The sequence below is a fragment of the Epinephelus lanceolatus genome, chromosome 22, assembly GCF_041903045.1.
Source record: "Epinephelus lanceolatus isolate andai-2023 chromosome 22, ASM4190304v1, whole genome shotgun sequence".
NCBI lineage: Eukaryota > Metazoa > Chordata > Actinopteri > Perciformes > Serranidae > Epinephelus > Epinephelus lanceolatus.
The window spans coordinates 9,573,471-9,598,667 of record NC_135755.1 but is presented as its reverse complement, the minus strand read 5'-3'; the positions used below and the strand labels follow the sequence as shown (position 1 = coordinate 9,598,667).

The window sequence follows — 25,197 nt, the reverse complement described above, 5'->3', positions numbered from 1 at the left end:
GTGTCGTTATTTACGTCATGCCAGCAGCAGAGCTGTGTAGGGATAGGTACCGAAACCTGGTATTAAATGAGCCCTGGGGCTAAATTATCAAAGACCGTAGCACTGATAAGCTCCAACGTTATCGGCTCTTTTATCTGTACTTTTTAACATTTTGGTTTAATTCATTGTCATCCTACAGCCTCTTTGCTGTTGTAAAAATTACTTTATTCTTTCTAAGATAATTTGTTCTCTAAAAGGTAATTATTTAGAAGCAAAAGAGCACCGATATCAAGTATCATTAAAGTACCGAACCGATAAAAAGTATCGATAGAAGTAGTAGTATCGATAAAATCTTAACGATACCCATCCCAGGAGCTGTGAGCTGTCTCTCTCTCTCTGTTCGCTCCGGGATAAAGCCGAGATGCTGAGCAAGTTAGCGTATAGTTATTTTCATCACCACAGAGGTGTTTCAAGTTGCTCAATGCCTCATCTACGTCGGTCAGCTGGTCTCATTTGTTTACGTAACTGCCGACTGCTGCGTTAACGTTCGTCTCTGGGTGATGGCGTAAAGAGTACTCACAGTATCCTCCACGTTCACCTCTCAAATGTAATTATTCAGACATTAAATTAAAACAAACTTGCAACTGCTGACTTTTGTGAAGATGATTGATATGTTAACTCTGGTGTGTCCGCGCTGTCTGGGAACTACACCGTCCTCGTGGTTGAGTTTTGCCTGTTTCGTTCTGTCAACATTGAGTTATAAATAAACCCTTAGATAACAGCAAGTTGAAGAAATTATTTCCCCCGCCACTGATATTTAGCGCTATTAGCTTATATAAAAACCAATCTGTATCCACGATATGTCCCTGCTACTACTGCGTTTTACAGTGGTATTATTTTCATGTGTTTTCATTTACAAAATCACATTAAATTATTGCAGTAATTTGTTTCAGTGGATGCTAGAAGGAGTAGCTTTTGTCCTGAATCAGCTAATTTGTATCCAAATAAATTCAATCCAATCAAATCTGTGATAGCAATGTTTCTTCTAGTACTTCTGCCACAACTACAGCTTCACAAATAGAGACAAAATATACATTTAATATGTCAAATTACACCCGACAAGTCACAGTTTAAGGTAAAACAGGAAAATATAATAGAAAAGAATGCAGTATGTCTTAGTTGAATTAAATTTTGGGAGGCTTCAGCACACTCAGAGGGGGGTGAGGACAGTGAAGTGGAGGACAGATACTGGAGAACGAAAAAGAGTCCAGGAATAAATGATTGTTTTCAATTTACATGACTGTAGAAAATAAAACCTGAGATGTTATGCAACTAACAGTCAGCACAATGAAACCCAACACACACAAAGATTATTGCTGACTTGTTAAATGAAGGCTCACTATGACGCAGCAGCATTCTTGCAACAGTCTGGCGCTGTGTGTGTGTGTGTGTGTGTGTGTTTGTGCTTATGTGGTCGTTTTAACAGCTCTAACTGTTAGTAGCTGGAAGCAGACGTGTACTAAGAAAGCTCAGGGACGCTCACATTTCTTCAACAACTTCAGAGAAGGGTACATCGTCCCACTTCTCACCGGAGAGGAAAATGTTGCCCTGTCCAAGAGCTAATAATACCACTCATAGTTTAGCGCTAGCTCAATACTCATAATCGAATTGAGCTCAGATTTAAAGATGGAACGAGGGTCGGCATGAAAAGGGCCCCAGGAGTGAATACAATCATGTGAAAATTAGAAATGAAATTTTGGACTCTCCTCTGACCATAGTGCTGCAATTTTATGGCTTATAAGCTGCTTGATCAGTTTTCTGCTGTGGGCCGAGAAGGTTTGGCGGCCTGCTCTGTGTGTGTAGGACTTACTGAGTTCTCCACGGTGCTTCAAGCACGTTGCAACAAAGTGCCAGATAAAGCCAGATTAGCATCATCTCAAGGGCCTCGTGTGCAATAAATACTTGAGGTGGAGAAAGCTGCCAATGTCCTCGCAGTGATTTGATTGAGGAGTTTTATTTCCATGCAGCCGTCACACTCCTTTAGTTTCCCCTCAACTTTTCATGTCTCACATTAATAACACAAGTTTCACTGTTTTGACGTTGGCTAAATTTCCTGGTCTATGTTTCTTACCGTAGGGAACGCCCGTAGAACACGCTACCTTACCGGTGAGTATCTGGGTTGTTACAGTAACGGAGTGATGTTTACCAATCCCTGACTGACCTTGTTAACCCTTCAACTTTGACCCTAAAATCCCCATTTTTTTAGAGTGTTTACCAACGAGCATGTTAGATGACAAGGGAGTGATGCACGTTTGCCTGAATCTGTGTTCATGTGCCCAAATCTTTGTCCCAACCAGGGAGGGAAATCTTAATCTGCCAGTGCTGAACAAATTTGTTGGCATTTTGGCAAGTTGCGGCGTCATGTAGAGGTCCTGCTCTACCCTAAAATACTTAATATTATAATATTTAAGGGCCTTTTTACACCTGAAAGTCCGAACCAAAGTTTGCATTTTTGTTACAGTGTTTACATTTGATCAGCTTAGTTTTGGTTTTACAGTGCAATGGTGCGAACACACTGAGGAACTATACATGACATACCCGTCTGGGGGTGTAATGATCCATTGATCTGGATCGATATATCGTTCAGTAATCAACAATCAAATATCATTGAGGCAAAGTGAAATCATTTGATCCCTATTGTCGTCTTTAGGATACGCTCTTATTTTGAAAGTGTGTGTCACTGTCAAAAAGCAGCCAAGAGAAAGATGATAAGGGTAGCGTTTATTTACTCGGGAATAAATCAGCAGAGTGGAAATATCAGAGAAAATACAGGTCGATAAATATGGTGCATGTAAACAATGCCAAGATAAAACACATCGTAACATTACCTGCCTGGACGAGCGTTTCACTCCGCTAACTTCTTGCTACAGTAACATTAGCTGCTTTGTCAACAATGTTCGGCTGAATGAACGCACATGCGGGCGTGTTGTTCTGTCGAGAGATGCATCGACTTAAACCAATGGTGAGTAAGAAAAAAAATAATGTTACATGTAATTTGTTAAGCTATAAGTAGAGAAAAAAAAGTCCACTAGCCGCTATGCTAATTTATGCACTTTAAACACGCTAAAGCTAATAATGTGTGACTAGCTTAAAGCAAATGTTTTGTCCATGAATCTTGACAGGTATTACTGAGCTGAATTTAATACATTTGTTAATCAATCATGTTGTTAATCCATGTTTTATGGCTGTTGGGGGAAAGTTCGCCTTCGGGATTTTATGCCAAACAGCCTGGAAGTTTTAGGAAAAGGATCATGGTTTGGGTTCAGATGGAAACATTTCTTCCAGGAAGGGCTCTCTGTCAGAAAGCCCTTAAGGTTTACTCAATCCATGTGCTGTTTTATGTGTGTTAATGGAGCCAATATAGAGTAACTTTACTGCACTTAAGCAGTTGCAAGTACTTGAATCATTTATGTGTTATCTTTAATGGCCAAAAGCAAAAAAGAAAGGAGTGGCAGCTTCTTCTGTAACAGACTGTGTTACATGGGCATTTAATATCATCCCATATCAATTGCAGGCCCTTAAATTGCATCAAATCGAGACTTTGTAATATCGGCAAACGTCGTGTTGTCCAAAGAATCAATATATTATCATATTGTGATGAAACTGATTTACACCCCTAGTAATCAAATATAATTAGTCACATTACTTTGATGAAGTCACTGAAATACTTACATTGCTTATTACGTTTTAAACAGGTTACCTAGTAATCTGTAACAAATTATATTTCAAAATAACCTTCCAATAATTCCCATTTTTTAAAATATGTCAAATATTTTTTATATTCAATGTCTGAATATTCTTAGCAGTGGCATGAAATCAAAATGACAATGATATCATTTATCGCAATTATTTCTGAGACAGTATATCATCCATCAAAAGTAGTTATCTTGACAGGCCTATGTAGTACTCGGGCTGGGGACCGTTCAGCAAATTACGATACCAGTACCAGTAACTTTAGGTAATACAGGTACCTAAAGAGAACATTATTTGAAACCCATAATGTGAATGGAGTGGCGTGTAAAGCCATACTTTCGAACGTTTTAATGGCAGATTGGCACACACTCCGTCAAATACACTACGCTTGACTTCACACTTCAGGGTTGTATTTGTTGCAGGGGACACTTGCGATAGATGACGCTTAGTCACACATGCACACACTGTGACATTTATTTAAGGGTTTAACAAGGAGTTTGAGGTGTTGGATGTTAGTAGCTGCATTACCTTGTGCTGAAAAACCAGACATTGAACTGACCGTTCAAAAAAGGCAGCAACAGAAAGTTTGCTGATCCAGTGGGTTGTAAGGACGGTCCAAGTTCAGACCCCAGGCGCAAAAACGGTTTGATTGCAGGTATTGTTTGACTTTAGAAGTTCCGATACCACTGGTTCTGGGTTATTTCAGTGTCTACCCTAAAGGTATTAAGTACAGATACCTAGCCTAACTCAATACACGCAGAGTTATTACTTAGAAAAGCTACTCTATTTGCTACTCATATAAGGCCGGTAACCTGCCAGAACTTACAGTAATTGGTCTGAAAGTTTGAACAATCCAAAAATATTTTCACATATGGTTCAATTTAATCCAGACTAGAGCTGCCTCTTTTCGTCGGGCCAAGGATTGTTCAGGGGAGATTTCACACCTGTAATTTTAGTTCGGATCAAACTGAAAATGTGCGAGGTAGGTGTGAAAGGGCCCTAAGGCTTTGATTTGATGTGGTTCCCAGTCTTGACCAGAGAAGATGAGAGCATGTCTGGTGTTCACTTCTTTTGCCCGGTGAACACATTCATAGGCATGAAACGGTCCATAATGAAAAAATGTATTTACCACTCGTTACACTCGACAAACGGCATTTCCAACCCTGGTATCTGTCAGATCAGATGTGGTTTTAAGTCCATGATGTGAAGTTGCTTGCAGTGGCCTCTTTGTGTGTGTGTATGTGTGTGTATGTGTGTGTGTGTGTGTGTGTGTGTGTGTCAAGGTTACATTCAAAGAGAAAACACTCACAAAAATGCACCCAAAACCCAAAAGTCCAGACTTCATTTTTGTGGTGTTTCTTGAGTGACATGAACAAATACCTGCCATAACTACAGCGATCTGTGATTGTTCCACAAGACTGAACCTGGATCCACTGCCTTGACGGTGATTTGGAGGTTGACTGTGAGAATTTAAGTCTCAAATACATAAGTAGATTCCCATTTTCAATTGTTTTCCAAGCCATGAATCAGAATAAAGACCTGTGACCCTTCAGATTCACGCTGAAGACTCATCTACTCCCATTTTCTGTCACAGATGTAGTCCAAGCAGCTTTGGTGTCACACATCAGTATCATACTTTTCGCTGTGATCCCACCTCTTGACTTTTGGCTGCCCTAACTCGCCGTTCATTTGAGTGACAGGTTTCTGGATGGACAGAGAGCATATTATACACCGTGGCAAATCCCTTCCAGGAGTCGTGAATCAGTGCGTTATGGCGTTGTGAAACAGCGACTTTACCGTGCTGTTGTGTTTCTATAACTCAACCTGTTTCCAGCATTATGAGGCTGAAGCTGAATTCAGCTGGGAGTGCTTCAAAACACACTGCGTCCAAAATGGGAGGCGCATAGTTTGGTGGGGATGCACATCAGTCTGTTATTACACTGAACACTTTCACATATGAGGGTTCTGGTTGTTCTAACAAATTTGTCAAACAGTCTTTTGAGTCTTTTAATTCGAAGTTCTTGATTAAATTCAGCGCAAACCTGATCTTAGAAAGCCTCGCATGTGGAAACATCCACCACAAAATATGTTGAACTGAACACTCGTGTTTATCTGACGTGTATTCAGTACCTGTGCTGCCTCGGTCAGGACACCACAGCAATTGTAAATAATTTGTCATTATCAATGACAATCTGTGGTACAGCTGATTGAACAGGATTGCTGGAGTCGTGTGTTTGACCACAGACGGATGATTTTACCCTGAAAATACAATTTATTTGAATATGGGACCACATTCCTTTTATTTACCAGAAACACACGTTCACATTTTTACTCCTCTGAGCTGGCGATTGCTATGGCCGAAGGTCTGTCAGTACTTATGTCCCATTCTTGTGAGTGCGATATCTCTAGAACGCCTTGAGGGACATTCTTCAAATTTGGCACAATAAGTGCATTCTACCATGTAGACACCAATCTTGAAACCCATTGGCTATCGGTCTGACAATGAATCAACCTTTGGGATCACTGACCAGTATTTCAGGGATTTCGGTGTAGCCAGCGGATATCTAAGTCAAGACTTCCTTTTCCATGCGCCTGTCAATGTTCACAGTCCATAGCAATCTCAGAACTAGGGTTGGGTCGGTTCTCGGTAATACCAGTTCGGTTCGGTACTCCGTCTTGGACTGGGGTTTTTTTTTTTTTTTTTGAGACCGACCGACCAGACCGCATACTCGGGCGGAACGTACGCGGAGCGGACTCCGTGGAAGTCCGCCCGGTAGAAGCGGACGTCCGCAAGCCCTGTGCAAGCAAAGCACGACCGCGCGGACTCCGCTCCGTGCTGTTCGGCATGTATTTTTCAGATCGCGGGGATTTTTCACGGACATTGTTACACCGAAGTCCGCTCCGCTTATAGTACGCCCGAGTCTGTGGGCACCTGTGTCTGCCTCTTCGCCAAGCGCACAGCGAGCAGGAGAGAGAGGGGGGTGGGGGTGGGGCGGGGACTGAGCTAGGGGGTGCGAGTACGCATGCGCCGAGGCCTCTACTGTAGCCTGGAGTTTGTTTAATAGTGACGGGGAGTTGATAATGGCGGACAATTTAGTCTCAAAGAAATCAAAGAATGCGCCACTATGGCAACACTTTGGCTTTGAGCCAGACGAAGGAGGCAACCCTTGTTTGCACTGATTGAGTAAGCTGCAAAATTTATTTGTAAGGAATAAAAACAACTTGTTACTGTCACTCTGTTGTCCTAAGGTCGTTTTTTATTTTAAATGAGTCTTTTTCCCCCTCCTGGTGGTGAAAATCCAGTATTACCGACTTGATGCGTTTTTTTTTTTTTTTTTACAAAAACCGGACCTTTTTTTTTTTTTTTTTTCCCTCATACCGACCCAACCCTACTCAGAACCCATCAGCTATCGGTCTGACAATGATTTAGCATTTTTGCTGCTTTCTATAAATATAATGTTTATAAATAGCTAGCTAAAAATAGGTAGAATAGATTGCTAAAAAGCTTAATTGTTGTCCAAGGATAGTCAGTGGATTCGGAGATTGCATTTCGACGTTGACATGCAAGCAAAGTCCGCTCAAATGTAACAGGTCACTACTACTCAAGACGACAGACCAAAACCAGAATGTTTCAGATACGAAAATGTTGTCCTGTTGCCTACAGATTCTGCACTCATATGCAAATACCTGCTTATAAAGATTATGTGTATACAACCCCAAAATTGCAAGACTCGTCGAAGTACATCAACTTTACCAAATATACTGAAGTGCTCCAAAGGCTAATCTATTGCTCGCCATAGTTACGCATTCAGAAAGGCACAGAGTCACATCAGAGTTGGAAAAACATTCGTAGGGCCAGGGTCGTTCCCTGGCAGGAAAGTGCTGTCAGGGCCCTGGCGAGCACTTTCCCACCAGCACCTTTCTGAAAAGTTCATTTCTACTGTATGAGTCCAACATTCACTCTCATTTTTAGCTTTGATTTGGTCTCCACCAACTGCTGAGAAAAATTCAGTTGATATATGTTGTATATGTATGTATATGCCAAAAAGCAATTTAGTTCAATTATAGTATCGATAACACTGATCAGTGCGGCTTTAGTCTTATCTAAACTATCAGTTTTCAGCTCCCTAACGTTAAGACAGACAGAGGTGTAAGCATTTATTAGCATATTTTACTGTCTTTCTCGTCTGTCTGCATTCCTCTCAATACTCCTCCTTTTCCTTCCTCTTCCCTCCTTCATTCTGTTTTCTTGATTATTCACCGCCCCCATTTTCTCTGCCTGACCCCGCCACCGCCAGTCTTGTCCCCTCACCTCCTTCCCTCCACCTCGCCTGCTTTCTTTCTCTCTCGTGTCTATTTGTTCAGCCGTTAGCAGCTGAGTGGCTTTTAATGAGCTCTTTGATGAACGTCCCTTGTTAGCTGGAAGGAGGGACGGAGGGAGGGGAGCGCTGAGGAAAGGAGGGAGTGAGGATGGGGAAGGAGCATCACTCGGTTCTTGGTCTTTCCTATCTGTCTCTCCTTAGCATCCTCTGGCCTTTCCTTCCTCCCTTCCTTTCTTACTCCTCTGCTTCTTCCATCAGCATGTTTCCTCCCTTCCTTTCCTTTTGTGTCCTCTCCTCAACTTACTTTCTTCCTTCCCTTTTCTTTCTTTTCTTTTCCTTTCCTTTCCTTTTTGTGTCCTCTCCTCAACTTACTTTCTTCCTTCCTTTTCTTCTCCTCTCCTTTCTGCTCCTCACCTTTCCTTAACTCACCTTACCCTCCTTTCCTTTCCTTTCCTTTCCTTTCCTTTCCATAAACCTTTCTTTCCTTGCCTTTCCTGTCTTCTCCTCTCTCACCTTTTCTCATCTTTCCTTTCCAGTCATTTCATTTCTATCAGTCACATTCCTTTCCTTTCCTTTCCTTTCCTTTCCTTTCCTTTCCTTTCCTTTCCTTTCCTTTCTTGTCCACTCCTTTCCTTTCCCTTGCTTTCCTGTCCCTTTCCCCACCTTTTCTCAAACTTTTCTTCCCTCACCTTTCCTTTACTCACCTTCCCATGCTTTCCTCAACATTTGCTTTTCTCCCCTTTCCTTTCCTTTCTTCACTCTTCCTTTTTCTCACCTTTTCTCTTCTCTTCTTTTCTTTCCATTCCTTTTATTCCCGTCCTTTTCTCATCTTTGTTTTCAAGTCGTTTCCTTTCCTTCCCTCTTCTTTTTTGCCTTTTCATTTCTTGTCAAGTCCTTTCCTTTCTTTACCTTTTTTACTCATCTTTCTTCTCCTTTCCTCACCTTCCCTCTCTTTTCCATTCCATTCCTTTCCTTACTTTTCTCTCTCCTTTCCTTTTTCATTTCCCTTTCCTTTCTTCTTTTTCCTTGCTTCTCCTCTCTTTACCTCACCTTTCCTCTCCTCTCCTTTTCTTTCCATTCCTCTCCTTCCATTATCTTATCTTTTTTTATTCATCTTTTCCTCACCTTCCTTTACTGTCCTCTTCCCCACCTTTTCTGAAACTTTTCTTGCCTTTTCTTTAGTCATCTTTCTTCTCCTTTCCTCTCCTTTCCATTCCTTTCCTTTCTTTTTCCTCACCTTTCCCCACTTTTTCTCTTCTCTCCTTTCATTTCCATTCCATTTATTCCCGTCCTTTTCTCATCTTTGTTTTCAAGTAATTTCCTTTCCTTCCCTCGTCTTTTTCTTTTCCTGTCTTGTCAAGTCCTTTACTTTCTTTACCTTTTTTACTCCTCTGTCTTCTCCTATCCTCATCTTCCCTCTTTTCCATTCCATTCCTTTCCTTACTTTTTCCACTTCTCCCTTCCTTTTCACTATCCTTTCCTTTCCCCTTTTTGCTTGCTTATCCTCTCTTTACCTCACCTTTCCTCTCATCCTTTTCTTTCCATTCATTTCCTCCCATCTCCTTTTCTTATCTTTTTTATTAATCTTTTCCTCACCTTCCTTTACTGTCCTTCCTTCATCTTTCCTTTCCTTTTCCCCACCTTGTCTTAAACTGTTCTGTCCTTTCCTTTTCTTAAGTCATCTTTCTTCTCCTTTCCTCACCTTCCCTCGCTTTCCTTTCCTTTCCTTTCCTTTCCTTTCCTTTTCTTATTTTTTCCTCACCTTTCCTTCCCTTTATTTTTCTCACCTTTCCTCAACCTTTCCTCTCCTTTCTTCTCCCACCGTCACTCCTCTCCTTCCCTCCCTCCTCCAGTGTGCCTCAGGCTAATGGTTCCCAGTTGTCTGTATTGAACTCTGAGACAACACCGTTTCTGTCAGACAGACCTACCTGTGTGTTTGTGTGTGTGTGTCAGTCAGCTCAGGTTCAGGACATGTAAATAGAATTAGCCTATTTCACGCTCAATCTCACCCTATGATAATTGACCCCTGGGGTTGTGTAGAATGTGTGTGTGTGTGTGTGTGTGTGTGTGTGTGTGTGTGTGTGTGCACAGAGTTCAGAGGCCAGCGACGTACTGGAGGATATCCGGCCAGTCGTAGGTGTGTGTTTCTCAAACATATGTGCTCGCACGTGTGCACCGTGTGTGTAATTTGATTTCCCTTTTGAGGTGAGGGCTGCCTCTTGAATGAACTGCGCTCCAGACTCTTTCCTGAGTTCACTCGCAGCTACAATGGGATCTTTCTGCTGTTGTTGGGGTTTGTTATATAAGATAAGATTAATTTTATGGATCTCCAAGGGGAAACCAGTTTATTACAGCGGCAGCGAGTTGAGCTGCCGTCTGGAGAACAAACGGAGGAAATGATATTAAAGTATGTCACTAAAATTAAAAAAATACTTAATTGAATTGTGCTTTTTTATTGTTAAATTTCCTGGATGTGGTATTCCAGGAACAGTTGAACATTTCTCAGGATTTTTTTGCAAATGGATCACTTAACAGGAATGTTAATGTATTATACGTTTTGTTTATTTCTTTCATATTCTTTGCATTCGCTGGTGGTTTTCATCCCAACTTTAAAGGAAACCAGACTGTTAACCTCTGTAGGAAAACAAACAAACCAGGACGAAAGAACATGTAAAAGTTAAGATTAGAGTTATACCATATACATATGTCTTGTGGTCCAAAAAATCAAGTTTAGACTATCAGACAGCAGCATCTACATAGCTGCTTAGTATGCTAACGGGCCAAGACATGCTAGCAGTTGTTGATCACAATAGCTCTCCAAACTGAGAAATGAGGACATCAGTTGATACACTTAAAAAAAACATGACAATAAGCCTTTTTGTCAGCAAAAAAACATGTGTTCAAACTGTCCCAGTTTTGATAGTGCTGGACTGCTGGTGATGACTCGACGCAGAGACTATGCACGTGGAGGTTACACCTCCAAAACACTAGTCAGCGGTGGGTGTTAGTTTGGCTGATTCAAAACACGCGTTAAACACACATTAAACACACATTAAACATGGCTTAATAGAGACAGTTTCAAACACAAGTACACAAATCAGCTTCACTATAACTCGCAGCATTCACAGATAAACACTTGTCTTTATCTGGACACATTTTCCCAACAAGTACAACATGCATTGTTAGCACAAGCCTATGGCATTTTACATTGTATAAATTAGCCTAGCAGCTAGTGGACTTTTCCTCTACTCATATGAAGCCAGGGACAACAGCAACATTTAACAAAGGTAACGTTGCAAAATTCAGCTCCATTACAACTCACAAGGTTCACTGACAAAACAACTGTCTTATACTAAACACGCTTTCCAAACAAATACAACATGCTAACGTTATTAGCACAAGCCTATGGCATTATACATTGTATAAATTAGCCTGGCAACTAGCAGAGAGGGACAACAGCAACATTTAATGAAGGTAATGTTACAAAATTCGGCTCCATTACAACTCACAAGGTTCACTGACAAAACAACTGTCTTATACTAAACACGCTTTCCAAACAAATACAACATGCTAACGTTATTAGCACAAGCCTATGGCATTATACATTGTATAAATTAGCCTAGCAACTAGCAGAGATTTCCTCTGCTCATATGAAGGCAGGATAAATCACACACAAAACTTAAAATGCTATTTTCGTGGAGGCTTTATTGTCTTCACAGTTTATTGTTTCTTATCTGTGAAATTAAAGTAAATACAAGCTTTGTTTCCACTGAGGGAAATGGTTTCAGCTCACAGAAACAGACAGGAGGTCTGCGTCGCTGTGACATGTAGTTAAATTTCTGGGGAGGTGCATGTCAAGCTACGGCCTCGGCTCACCATCGACGCAGAATAAATCCTGCTTAAACTGTAATAAAAGTCACCTCTACAGGAATTAGCATGGATAGGGTCAATGGAAATGTGTGTATACATGATGTTTTCCCTCTTTTAAACAGCAAATTTTAACATTTTAATAGAATTGTAAGTGCTGTTTTATGCCACAACCGTATGATAAGACACAGTGGGCTGTTTTTATTTTGAAAAAAAGAACACAGTGCACAGATTTGTCGGCAAATCCCGATAATGATATTCACTGTGACTGATAGCGACATTTATAAACATAACTAAATAACACACACGTGTGATTAGAGCTGTGCAAACACACAGCGCAATTATATGATTATAACGGATTCACACCAACACTTAGAGACAATTAGACAATTATACATGTGTCCGATTGTGTGTGTATTTAAACATGGTGGGTCTGTGTGATTAATGAAGGTACTTAAATAAGCAGGTCTGGTGTTTGTTAATCACTCAAAGGTGTGTGTGTGTTTGTCAGGAGGAAACATCAAAGTCACATCAGGATTAATTTGAGTAATCAGGTCCTGCTGTAAAACTGTAAAACATGCACCTGTCTTTCTTTTGCTCCTTGTTTCCACACACGAGGGCAGAACTCACAGAGGTTAAGATGACTTTTGTTCTCCTGTGATTGTAAGAAAGTTAATTTGTGATCTCAACAAAGCTGTTAATGGACTTTAGGAGCAGGATATGAGGTAATAATGGGAATAAAATGGAGTTATTTCATGATTGTGAGAAAATAAATATGTGTTCTCGTTGTGGATTTCTTCCATTTTCGCCCAGTGCTTTCTTTTCTCCGTCTCCACCCGCACTTCCTCCTTTAACCTTCACAAGCTTTACCTCATTTTCAGTTTCTCAGCCTCCTTTTCATCTCTTTGCTTCATTCTGCTGGAATGCAGACGTCGAGGTCAAGATCAGGGCCACGGCTGGTCCCTTGGATCGCACACGGCCCACACAAACACATGTTTTGGTTTTTGTATTAATGCGTTGTCATGTACTTCCCCATCCGCTGCTTTTATTCTTATTAGGCTACTTCATCATTCTGACTGCACCTGAATGCAGCACACTTTGTTACGCTGGCTGTGTGTGTGTGTGTGTGTGTGTGTGTGTGTGTGTGTGTGTTTTTAAGTGCTCCTGAACTCATTGTGATCACCACTGTGTGCGTGCATGTATGAATATTTGTGCTGTTGGTGGCTGTTTCTGCAGTTCATGAAAAGGTTTTGGTGTCTGAGACAGCAGGTCTGTTGAACAGGAAGTGATGCAAAGATAAGAGAAATTTTATTGTTATCCATCTGTGTATAGGAAAAGGAAGAGGAGGTCATGTAAAGAAACTTTGTCACCCAGGAAGGAGTCACAGTCCTGTCCGCTCAGAAGTGCAGAAACAAAATGTGGAGACTCACCTCTCTCTGTCTCGTCTGTGTCTCTGTGTCTCAGGGTAAAGTGGCCCAGACGGCCTGCATGTCAGCCTGCAAACACATCTCCACCTCCCTGATGCAGCTCCTACTCGACCCGGAGGTCAGACAGATCTCCATGGGCGCCCTGCACCAGCTCAACACCGACGTCAAGGAGTGCGAAGGTGAGTGTCGACGTTTAGTTCCCATTCCTCCCTTCCCTCTGTCCTTCATGTCGGACCCATCAGTGTTTCATTCACTGTACCTTCACTGAGTTCCTGTGTTTTGTCCTTTCCATTCTGCCATTTTCCCTCCTGCCCTCCTTCCTCCCTGTGGAAGATGAAAAATGAATTAAAAAAAAAAAGAATACAGGAACAAATAAATACATAAATAAATAAATAAATATGGAAATACATGAATAAATGCAGAGGTTAGGACCTCCTACCTCATTAACATATTGACACAAAAATAAAGAAATAGATTAATAAAGTTGTAAAAAAAAAACAGTAGAAATAAATATGAGTTATTTATAATGTATGTCTTAATATCTTCAATTATCAACTTTATTTATTTATTTATTCTTTATATATTTCAATTTGTATGTCAGTGTTTATTTGTTAAAGTATTCTTCAATGTCTTTATTTCTGTATTTATTATTTTATTTATTTACATAATTATCTATTTATTCCTGCTTTTATTTATTTATTTATTTACATATATGTCACTATTTATTTGTTAATTTATTTTTTATTATTTATTAATGCCTTTATTTCTGTATTCATTCCAGAATTTATTTATTCTTTTATTTATTTACAAAATTAGCTATTTATTCCTGTTTTTATTTATGCCACTATTTATTTGTTAATTTATTCTTTTATGCATGTAGTTATGCCTTAATTTTTGCCTTTAATCCAGCATTTATTTATTATTTTATTTATTAACAGTTTTTTATTTATTCTTTTTTTACATTCATTTATTTCCATATTTTTGTCATCATTTAGTTGTCAATTTAGTATTTTATGCATTTATTTATGCCTTAATTTTTGTATTTAATCCAGCATTTATTTATTCTTTTATTTATTTATTTATTTATTTATTTATTTATTTACGTAGTTATTTACATTTTTTTTGTTTGTTTTTCATATACATTTATTAATCTATACCTGTTTTTTGAGAATTTATTTATTTATTTGCATATTTATTCTTGTGTTGATTTAATTAATACATATATTTATGTACTGATAAGTCATTTATTGTCCTCCACAACTCGTCTCCCTTCTTACTTCCTTTATTTGTCCACTTTCCTTTTCTTTCCTCACATATCTTGATCTGTCCTAATCTACTCTTTCACACACACACACACACACAGACACACACATTTACGGACGTCGCAGGTCAAGAAGCACCTCCCCATCACTGCTACTTTAAAACAAACCTGATAAGTGCCGTATGTGCAGTTTGCATCTGAAGGCACAGGGGGCGCTATGGATCAACCGGTTACAGCTGGGGGGCAGAACATCTTTGATCCCGACTGTTCTCTGAAAACCTTTGCATGTCACTTTTCCTTCTCTTATCTCTCTCTTTTCCCACATTTTCTTCTTCTCTTTTCTGCTTTCCTCTCGCTGCCATCTGTTATCCTCCCTGCTCCGCTCCATCATTTCCTCCTCCTCTCTCCTTCTCACTTTTCCCCCATCCATCCCTCTGTTCCTTCCCCTCTCACCCTTCTCCTTGTTTTCTGGGACTCAGAGTTGCAGAGCGCTCGCAGATAAAGAAGGCGGGGGGAGGACTGAAAGAGTGCGAGGCGTCGTTGGCTCGGTTTTTACATGATCAAGGTTCTTAGAGTCACAGGGCGGGTCGCACAGTGTGTGTGTGTGTTTGTGATGTGATGTGCAGTGACATGCGTGCAGTGCTGCGGAGGGGTTAGGAGGTTACAGAGTTACTTATTCAGGGCAGACGGAGGGAAGACAAACGGGACGGATGGAGGGAGGGAGGTGGTGAGGAAACAGCGGAGGGACGGTTGGAATGGAAAAGAGGCAGAAGAGGTGAAACATTTGAGAGATGTGAATAATTCAAAAGGAGGAGAGGGTGGAGAGAAAGACGGAGGGGGAGAGCACAAGACGGTGGGAAAGAGGGATTAAATTTGAAAGGGTGAATGAAAGATAGAAGGGCCCTGAAAGAAAGAGCAGAGAGAGGAACAGGAACAAGGGATTAATGAGAGAAGGGTGAAATGAAAAGCGCAAGGTGGATGGATTAAGGGGATGGATGGGAAGGTGAGGTCAAAATGAGCATGAGGGGGAATATAAGCGACTGTTACACTGCGTTTATAAAGACGAAACGAGTCTGACGAAGAGTAATGGATTAAATTTAATGGAGTATAATGAAAAAATGGAACGTAGGAGGAAGGGAGAGAAAGTAGAATGAATATTTGAAAGAATTAGAGGATGAGTAGTGAAAGCGCGACACCTTCGTGAACAACTGGGACGTGAGATAGAATGAAAAATGGATGGATAGAGTAAGAATGGGTCACTGTGAAACAAGGAATAAACAAAAGAATGGGGAATTTGGAATAAAGGAAGTCATGAAGAGAAGGTGAAAAAGAAAAGGGTAAAATCATAGAACAGTCAGATATAAAACAAAATTATGAAATGAACAAGAAGCAGAAAACACTCTTGGAGAGTGTTGAAGAAAGAAAGTGAATTTAAAGGAATTAAATTTAAAAAAAAGGAGGTAATAAGACGGGTAGAGCAGAATGGGATGAAAGCAGTTGAGGAGCAAGAGGGCAGAGAAAATAGGATTAAATGAAAGAGGTGTGAAATAAAAAAGACGAGCACACAAGAAAGAAAGGGCAGAGGAGAGGGCAATATACATGGATGAGAGGAGGGATTAAAGGAAAATTAATAGTGAGTTTGAAGAAAGGAGGAAGTGAAGGGGGAGCACAAGAAAGAGGAATTAGAGATTAAATTAAAGGAGGAATTTTAGGATTGTGACAGATGAAAAGAAAAGGGAGGTACAGATGAAATTAATACGATCACTGGGGAATAAGTGAGAGAGAAGAGGGAGGGGATGAGGGCGGAGAAGGAGGCAAGAAAATCAGACAACACGGAAAAGGAGGAGAAACTGAGTGAAACAAGTGAGCGTGAGGAAGGAGGCAGCGTGTTGAAAGTAGATGTTTAAAAGGTGGAGAAGAAAGAAAAGATGACGAGGAGAGAGGGACAGACAGCAATAAAATCAGATACAGCAGCACAAAAATGGAAAAAAGTGCTGAAAGCAGCAGAAAAAGTTCATTGGAAATGAGATAATTTAGAAATTAAAGGAAATGAGGAAGAAAAAACTGGAAAAAGTGATGAAAATAGAAAAAACTAAAATAAGGGACAGGAATGAGGATGCATTAGGGACAAAAGGTAAAAATTTGAACAGTTAAGGAAAAAATAAAGTCAAAATTGAAAAAAATTGAATAGTTTAACAAATTTGGTCAAACTGGAAAATTTAGAAATGTAAAGGACATGAGGAAAAACTAAAGCAGAAAGATTTAAAAAAAAGTCTTTACATATATATTAGAAAAATAAAAAAGTGGAATAAAAAACTATCTTGGGGAAAAAATAAAATGATCAATAGGAACAAATTCGATCAGAATGGGAACTTTTAAGTGTATGAAGGAAATGAGAAAGAAATGGGAAGTGGCAAGATAGAACAATGAGACTAGGAAGAAAAATTAATCAAAATAAGAAAATTTAATAACATGAAGGAAAAGTAGAAGTGAAGCAGGAAGATAGAAAATGAAAAAAATAGGAAAAAGAGACATTTTGGAAAAAATAAAATGAATAACAAAAGGTAGAATGATAGAAAAAAAGATAAAACATTTTTTGGAAAATTATAACAATAATTGTACATATTTGGTCAAAACAGGAAAATTTAGAAATATATAGGAAATATGATGGAAGATAGAAAAAATTTACGAATGTAGATATTAGAAGGAAAAAAAGGAAAAACTGATGAAAAGAAAAACAAATCTTGGTGCAAGGAAAGAGTTGTAAAAATTAGAAAAAAAATTAGAATGCAAAAAGAACAAATTTGGTCAAAATGGAAAAAATCTTGAAATAAATGAGAAATAAGAAAGAAGGGAAAGGCAGAAGATAGGAAAAAAATAGAAATGTAAATACATTAAGAAAAATAGGAAAAAGTATAAAAAAGAAAAGACAATCATCAAAAAAATGAAATGAGCGCAAGGAAATGCACGAGGCGGAAGAACAGGGAAAAATGTGGAAAATTAGATTGCTTAAGGCACAAATCTGGACAAAATGGGAATATTCGGAAATATGGAGACGATGAGAAAGAAGGGGGATGATAAAAGAATGTTTGAAAAATGAGATATTAGAAAGAAAGATAGGAAAAGGTGATGAAATTGGAAGAAGAAACTGTCTTGGGGGAAAAAACTGGCAATAGGAAAGAATGAGGCGGAAAAAATGAAAAAAAAATTTGTGGAAACAAATTTGGTCAAAACAGAAAAATTTAAAATATATTTAAAAATATAGGAAATATGAAAGGATGGGAAGGTGGAAGATAGAATTGTAAATGTAAATATAAAAAGAAAAAAAGGAAAATCGGATGAAAAAAAGAAAAAATCTTGAAAAAAAATGAGCGAAGGAAGTGGTGAAAAATAAATAAAAAAGTGAAAAAAATTTGAATGCAAAAAGATCAAATTTGGTCAAAATGGGAATTTTTTGAAATATATAGGAAATATGAAAGGAGGGCAAAGCAGTAAAAAATGTAAATATGAAGAAAAATAGGAAAAAGTGTAAAAAAGAAAAGACCATCAAAAAAAATAGCAATAGGAAAGGCAAGAAGCGGAAGAACTGGGAAAAAAGTGATAAATTAGAACGTTTAAGGCACAAATTTGGTCGAAATGGGAATTTTTGGAAATATGAAGAGGATGAGAAAGAAGAGGGAAGATGAAAAAAGGTTTTAAAAATTAGAAAGATAGGAAAAGGTGATGAAATTGGAAGAGGAAACTTTCTTGGGAAAATCAGAAAATAGGAAAGAATGAGGCGGAAAAATTAGAAACAAATTTGGTCAAAATGGGAAAATTTTGAAAGATATAGGAAATATGAAAGGAGGGCAAGGCAGAAGGTAGAAAAGAATTTAAAGTGATAAAAAAAAGAAAAACATCAAAAAAATTAAATGAGTGAAAGGAAATGCAAGAGGCGGAAGAATGGGGAAAAACGTGGAAAATGAGAACGCTTAAGGCAAAATTTGGACAAAATGGGAATATTTGGAAATATGAAGACGATGAGAAAAAAGGGGGATGATAAAGAAAGGTTTGAAAAATGGGATACTAGAAAGAAAGATCGGAAAAGGTGATGAAATTGGAAAAAGAAACTGTCTTGGGAAAAAAACCCGGAAAATTTAGAAATATGTAGGAAATATGACGAAGAAAAAACAAATTTACAAATGTAAATATTAGAAGAAAAAAAGGAAATACTGATTAAAAGAAAAACAAATCTTGGAAAATAAATGAGGGAAAGAGGTGAAACTCTAAAAGAACAAATTTGGTCAAAATGGGAAAATTTTGGTGATGAAATTGGAAGAAGAAACTTTCTTGGGAAAAAACAGGAAATGGGAAAGAATGAGGTGGAAAAATTTGAAACAGTTTGGTCAAAATGGGAAAATTTAGAAATGCAAAGGAAATGAGAGAGAACAAGAAGTGGGGAAGACAGAAAAAATGGAAGTATCAGAAGGAAAACTAGTGAAAGGAAACGCAGGGATTGAAATAAATGTGACATTAAAGTAAGCACGGAAAATGACAATACGGTGGATAAAACATAAAAAGTAGTCTGTCCTCACCAAAACAAACTACAGCAACAGGACCGTTTGTGGCCTCGCCAATTATGTCTGTTAACTCTGAGAGCCAAAGGTGGGCGCAGCATGATGTTGTTATTAGTGGTTCAAAACCTCACAGGGAGGAGTTCAGGGTGGATGGTTGGGCTGGAGACCGCTGTCAGCCTCCCGTTTCCTACCAACAGTCTGCTTTGGTTTCTTTGAACCATCAACCACAATCTTGCTCTAACATTATCCATGTATTTTTATGAGCCGAATCCTCACCGCACCTGTGACGGACCAGAAAACACTCGTGTGGATCATTTTTGGGAAGGTGGAGGGAAAAGTGGTGACGTTAAAGGTAAAAGTGAGCAGGTAGTATATGGAGGTTTGGTTGGAGAAGGAGATTAAAGGTTAGTTTAGCCGATAGCTTCACAGTTCATGAGCATGGCCCTCTGTGTGTGTGTGTGTGTGTGTGTGTGTGTGTGTGTGTGTCTCACGGGGGTCACTGAAGATGGCAGGCGTGTAATCAGTGCTGTGGTGTGTATGGCGTTTGTGTTAGTGTGTGTGTGTCAGTGTGTGTGTGTGTGTCCTGAGGTGAAAGAGATTAGCTACAGGCTTGCTCTCCCTCTCTTCGCGGCACTCCTCTTTTCTCTCGTTCCCTCGCTCAGAATACCAGTCGGCTTGTTTACGGGGGCCAACTGACGCCAGGACCCCAGCTCACACTCCGTTCGACCCCGACACACACACTCTCGCACACTGAGTCACACACACACCGGCGTCACCCTGGGTTCAAACTCCAACAGTCCTCAACTGTTCTCAAACATGCGGGCGAAGCCCTGTACAAACAACAAATAAACACACACAAACACACACTCGACAAGCCTACCAACTGTCACACACACACCTACACACACACACTCTCACACCATCACTCATTCAGCAAGACAAATGCTAGGAAATCTCCACACACACATTCAACACAACCTACATTTAAACACAAAACCTTTCACACCCACGAGCACGCACACACACACACTCTTTCTCTTCTTCAACAAGACCCAGCGACATGACTCTAACACCCTGCCCTCCCCCTTCCCTTCCCTTCCTCCCCCTCCTCCTCCTCCTCCTCCCCAGGCTGTCATTTGTCTGCCAATCTATCCCGATGCATAGCGAATCCGACCAGGTCTTTTATTATTCCGTTTTTCACCCTCTTTTTTTTCCTCCTCCTCCTCTCTTCCCTCTCTCCGGGGGTGGACTGGGGGGGGCGGGTTTGTATTTTCCCACAGGTTTTGCCAGAGCCGGCCCGGTCGCAGGCTTCCAGGGTGACACGTTGCTTCTGGCCTTCAGTGACTTGAGACAAGTAGGTCTTTGTCTCCCTCGTGGTCCTCTCTCCTTCGTTTTCTCTGTGTTTTTTTTTTTCTTCTCTCCACTATCTTTTTTCTACCTCCTCCTCCTCCTCCTCCCCTTGTCCTTTTCATCCTTCCTCCCATCCTCCCAAGTCCTCCTCCTCCTCGTCTTCCTCCTTCATTTGGTTTTCTGATTTTTTTTTGTTTTGTTGTTTACCCTCCGCTCTCCATCTCATGTCCTCCTCGTCCTTCCATCCATCTTTTTCCTATCTCTTTTTTATTTTCTGTCGCATCTCCTACAATTCCAACATTCCCACATGATTTCTTCCTTTTTTCTTTCGCCATCAAAAAACATCTCTGCTGTTGTCTCTTGTCAGATTCTTCAGTTTTTAGATTAACGTTATGCCTCAGATTATTGCAAGAAATGCAAATAAATCACGTGTTAATCCAGCAGCTTCACAAAGCTACAAAGAAAGTTCACAAATGGAAATAAAGATAAACAGATAAACTCAATGATATTAATAATAAAGTTACATTTCTGTAGCATGTTTAAAAAGCAGAATTACAAGTTGCTTCACAAAAAAAATAAATTAAAGATCATTCTATAAAGAAAATGCAATAAAAACAGGGATTTTAAGTCGTCCAATGTAGAGAGATAAAACAAAATGTATTAAAGAACATTAAAATTAAATTCAAATAAACACAAGAAGTTTGTGCTCTAGAAAAGGATCAGCACTCGGTGAATAACCTCCTAAGCCCTATGATAAGCTGTTATGGCAAGGCTTAACTATACAGACCAGTGAGCAGTGATAACTAACATGTCTTTGGGGTCATCAGGTGGGAACCTCCTTTCACCAGTGTTTCGTCTAGTTGGTCCCACGACACCTCCAGGAGGCTAGACAGTGATCTCTGGCGTCCCAGAGACACTCCCCTAATGCCAGCTCTCACTGCTCCCCGCACCAACTCAATAACCTCCTTTACCTTACTTACACATGGCTTTCTCAGCCCAAACAGCACCGCCACCTTCAACAAACCCAGGCATCATACATGCGAGCTCCAGGTAGAGACTGTGCCAATACTACCAAAACATATATCATGCAAATGCCGGTCTGTCAAATTGCAGTCAAATGCCAGGCACTGACTATCCATTAATAGATCCATTCAAAGGGTAAAGAAACCTAAAAAATGCACACAAAACAGAAGTCATGACAAAGTGCTAAAAATCATTGTTATTTAGGTCAGTGTTTCCCAACTGGTCCAGCCACAGGATCCAGACTTCGCCTCAGTCATTAGTTCAAGGTCCACACAGTTTAATACACTCAGCGTCATCCTCGCATTTGGCCATGTCATTGAGCTAGTTTGTTTTCTCTGTTAAGCAGCCGTCTGTTAGTCACTCACTCTAGTCAAGTGTGCTTTTTACAAACTTGACACATTGTCGAGTCACCTGCTGTCCATTCAGAATGGGCCTGCGACCCAAAGGAGGAGCTGCACCTTGTCAAAATAAATCAAAACCTGTATGACTGGACCATGTGGGACTTTAATTTGAAAGGACAGACACAGGAAGTGTCCATGCTCAGCAGTCAGACAGGAGTCAGGTTAATTTCCAGGGCTGGTACCTGCGGTTATTCCACAGGCTAGTTAATAACATGTCGGGCAGGAAATCCAAAGTGTGGGATCATTTTGAGAAGGTGAAGGACGAACCCAAGGTGATATGTAAACTCATCTTCATTGGTCGACTACAAACATGACGTATCATCTGAAACATGGAAGTAGCTACATGCCCATTAGCCCACAGCGTCATTAACAGGCGGCTTGCTCAGTGTGTGACGTGCACTTGTAGATAAAATATAGGCCTATATTAATGAAGGTTCATTAGTACAGTTTTGTATTTCTCTGTAATGCGGGCGACTAGTCGACTTATGGTCGTAAATGACGACTATTGGTCGACTAGGAAAATTGTTATTCAGGGGTAGCCCTAGAAGTATGTCTAGTAACATCAGACATGCTGTAAAGAAGGAAAGGAGAAGAATCACTACCGTTGATAAGCAAATTTACCCAGTATGGTAACAGTCACTGTTTCATACTCCGGTATACCTTGAAACCGATACACCTCCTCAACCCCACTCTCTTACACCACTTCCCTCACCCTCACACTGTTTTTTTTGGCTGTACTACTTTGTTAAAGTGAAGTATACCTTTAGCTTCTACTCGACATGTGTCCCTTTGCAGTGTTACCAAAGTGCTTCCTCATAGAATCATAGATGTTTTTACATAATCTGTGACCTTAGTTTGGGGTGTTACAGTAGACACAAGTCACAGTTTGGTGCAAGTTCAGCCCAGCAAAAAACAAACCCAACAAATGCATAAGGAAACGTTTCTTTTCATTTATTTCGAGCAGACGGTAGAACAGATGTCAAAGAGACAAAATGTTCTAGCTGGGGACTGAGGTAACATTTTGCCCACTGGCAATTTTGGTTAACTATTCTCATTGTGGAGGCACAGTGGGGGTTTCTGACAAAAGGGAAGTCCAAAGAGGTCGAAACTGCAGCAACACTTGTAGTAAATAGAGCAACTTTATTGCAAGACAGACGTGTTTTGGGTTGTGGCCTTCGTCAGGGTCATTCTAACTTATTTAAGTATAAAAATTAGGAAGGTTTCAAACACTTGTGTAAGTACCCTGAAGAAAGTCTTTCCCAAAAGACAACAGGTCACAACGGGGTGTAGAACTAAAAAGCATCTCTTATGAAATTGAAAATACAAACTTTGCATCAGGAGGAGTTCCACCATAGCTATATTTAAACATTCAAAGCATCCGGCGTTAGCATGTTGGATGTGTTTCCACTGTCATACCCTTATCTTATACACAAATCTGAACCTGCAGGCTGGTCTTCCAAGTCCATCGTTTCCTTTGCGCGCGCTATAGTGTGTCTGACGTACGCCAATCTTCACTCGGTCCAGGCCCTGAAATCTGCCTGCTCTACAGAGTTGAGTGATTCGTCTGGCTTTGTGGCGTGAAACAGAGGTTTCTCAGTTGAAATAAAACACTACCAGTGAGCCCAGTGGAGGGACCAACTGTCAGCCAGTTAGCACCACAAGCAGGGCTGGTATCGGCGTTTGTGAAATGGAAGCAATGCGGAGTGATAACCACGATGGCAAGTGCTGTGGACAAGATGGATGCTGCTGTCGAGGCTGGTTTTAATCAACATGTCCTCTCAATATCGGCCAACATTGTAGTTTGTATAACCTTGCTCCACCCTGCTCATAAAACCCCGGCACAACCAGGTATGTTTGCATGTCTGCGCATCAGTGTGGACTCAAAATGACGCAGAACCAGGCCTTGGTCTCCAGGGATTGGTTCGGATATCAGGCAGACGCCAATCTGCTTATTGTGCTAACCTCAGCATGTTGCTAACAGGAGTACAGCTAAAGGTTTTTGGGCGGATCTCACGTTCATGAACAAACCGATCCAGCCCTAACCTTTGTTGATCTCTAGTAGCACAACGCACCATCTACAAACATTTGCCTCTTGTGTAAGTTGCCGGCATAGTCTGACATCATCACCATCACAAGCACTCCTTTACTTGAGGTATGATGACTTGTGATGGATCAAACGCTGCTTTGTTGTCAGGTTTTATGACTTAAGATTGAGAATTTTGATTGATCTCAGTAGCTGACATGTCTTGTGAAACCATCACTGCTCGTCACCAGCTCAGGACCGCTTTACCACTTTCCCCCAGGGGCCGACCTGGGTCCTCAGACCTGATATTGAGAAACAGCCGAGGGCAGGAAGTGGCTCGGCTGTGTGCTGAGGCGTCTCGTTTCGGGATCCTGGGAAAAACAGAGCAGAACCAGTCAGAGGAGGGACAGAACTGGACGCCTCTGCTGTGTTCTGAAGAATACAGGATGTTGGGCGGAGTGTGTGTGTGTGTGCGTGCGCGTTTTAGTTCGACTTTACGAAAAAAGCGTTTGGCAGGGAAGTGCGTACGTGCATGCAAGCGCGTGTGAGCGAACTTGTGTTTGCCATCTTTTTCGAGTGTGTGTTAGTGTGTCGTTGTTGAATGTGTGAAGCAGGGCGGAGAGCCCAAAGTTTGTGTGGCTTTCTGGCTGCAGTGTGTGTGTGTGTGTGTGTGTGTGTGTGTGTGTGTGTGTGTTTGTCATCGTTGATGTGAAAGTGTGTGAAACTGAGCGTAGAGTGTGTGTCCGTTTGTGTGTCGTCGCAGTGAATGTGTGAAACAGGGCGGAGAGCGAGTCAGAGTTTGTGTGTCCGCCTGCCCGTCTTTGATGTGTGTGTGTGTGTGTGTTTGTCGTAGTTGTTGTGGAGTGTGTGAAAGTGGGTGGAAAGTGTGTGTCTGTATTTTTTTCTGTGTGTGTGACAGCGGATGACGGATGGGCCGGCAGGACGGAGCAGGGGACGATGAATGAGGTGACAGACAGAGACGGATAGCCCTTTATCCCTCCGTCACAATCCCTCTTTCTCTCTCCCTCTCTTCTCTTTCTCCGCCTGTCGGGATGATGTAGTGCCTCTTGTTCTCTCGCTCGGAGGAGGAGAAGGAAGGGGGGAAGATGGGGAGAAGGAGAAAAGAAAAAAATTGCATTCATCCAGCATCGATGTTTACTTCAAACCCCCCCGTTCCCTTCTTTGCTCCCACTGCATGCTCCATCCTCCTCTTCCTCGTCTCCATCCTCTTTTCT

The 25,197-nt window shown here is 40.6% G+C and overlaps 1 protein-coding gene across 2 annotated transcripts in view; it reads left to right on the top strand.

The window, feature by feature from the left end:
- exoc6b (exocyst complex component 6B) overlaps window positions 1-25,197 on the top strand; it is a 160,758-nt gene that overhangs the window by 86,843 nt on the left and 48,718 nt on the right. The window contains exons 19-21 of one of the 2 annotated variants that reach the window (XM_033609791.2): window positions 2,116-2,145; window positions 13,386-13,527; window positions 20,446-20,519. In XM_033609791.2, the coding sequence (XP_033465682.2) occupies window positions 2,116-2,145; window positions 13,386-13,527; window positions 20,446-20,519 (246 nt within the window). The remainder of the gene's footprint in view (window positions 1-2,115; window positions 2,146-13,385; window positions 13,528-20,445; window positions 20,520-25,197) is intronic. The other variant, XM_033609793.2, reaches the window with a different exon arrangement.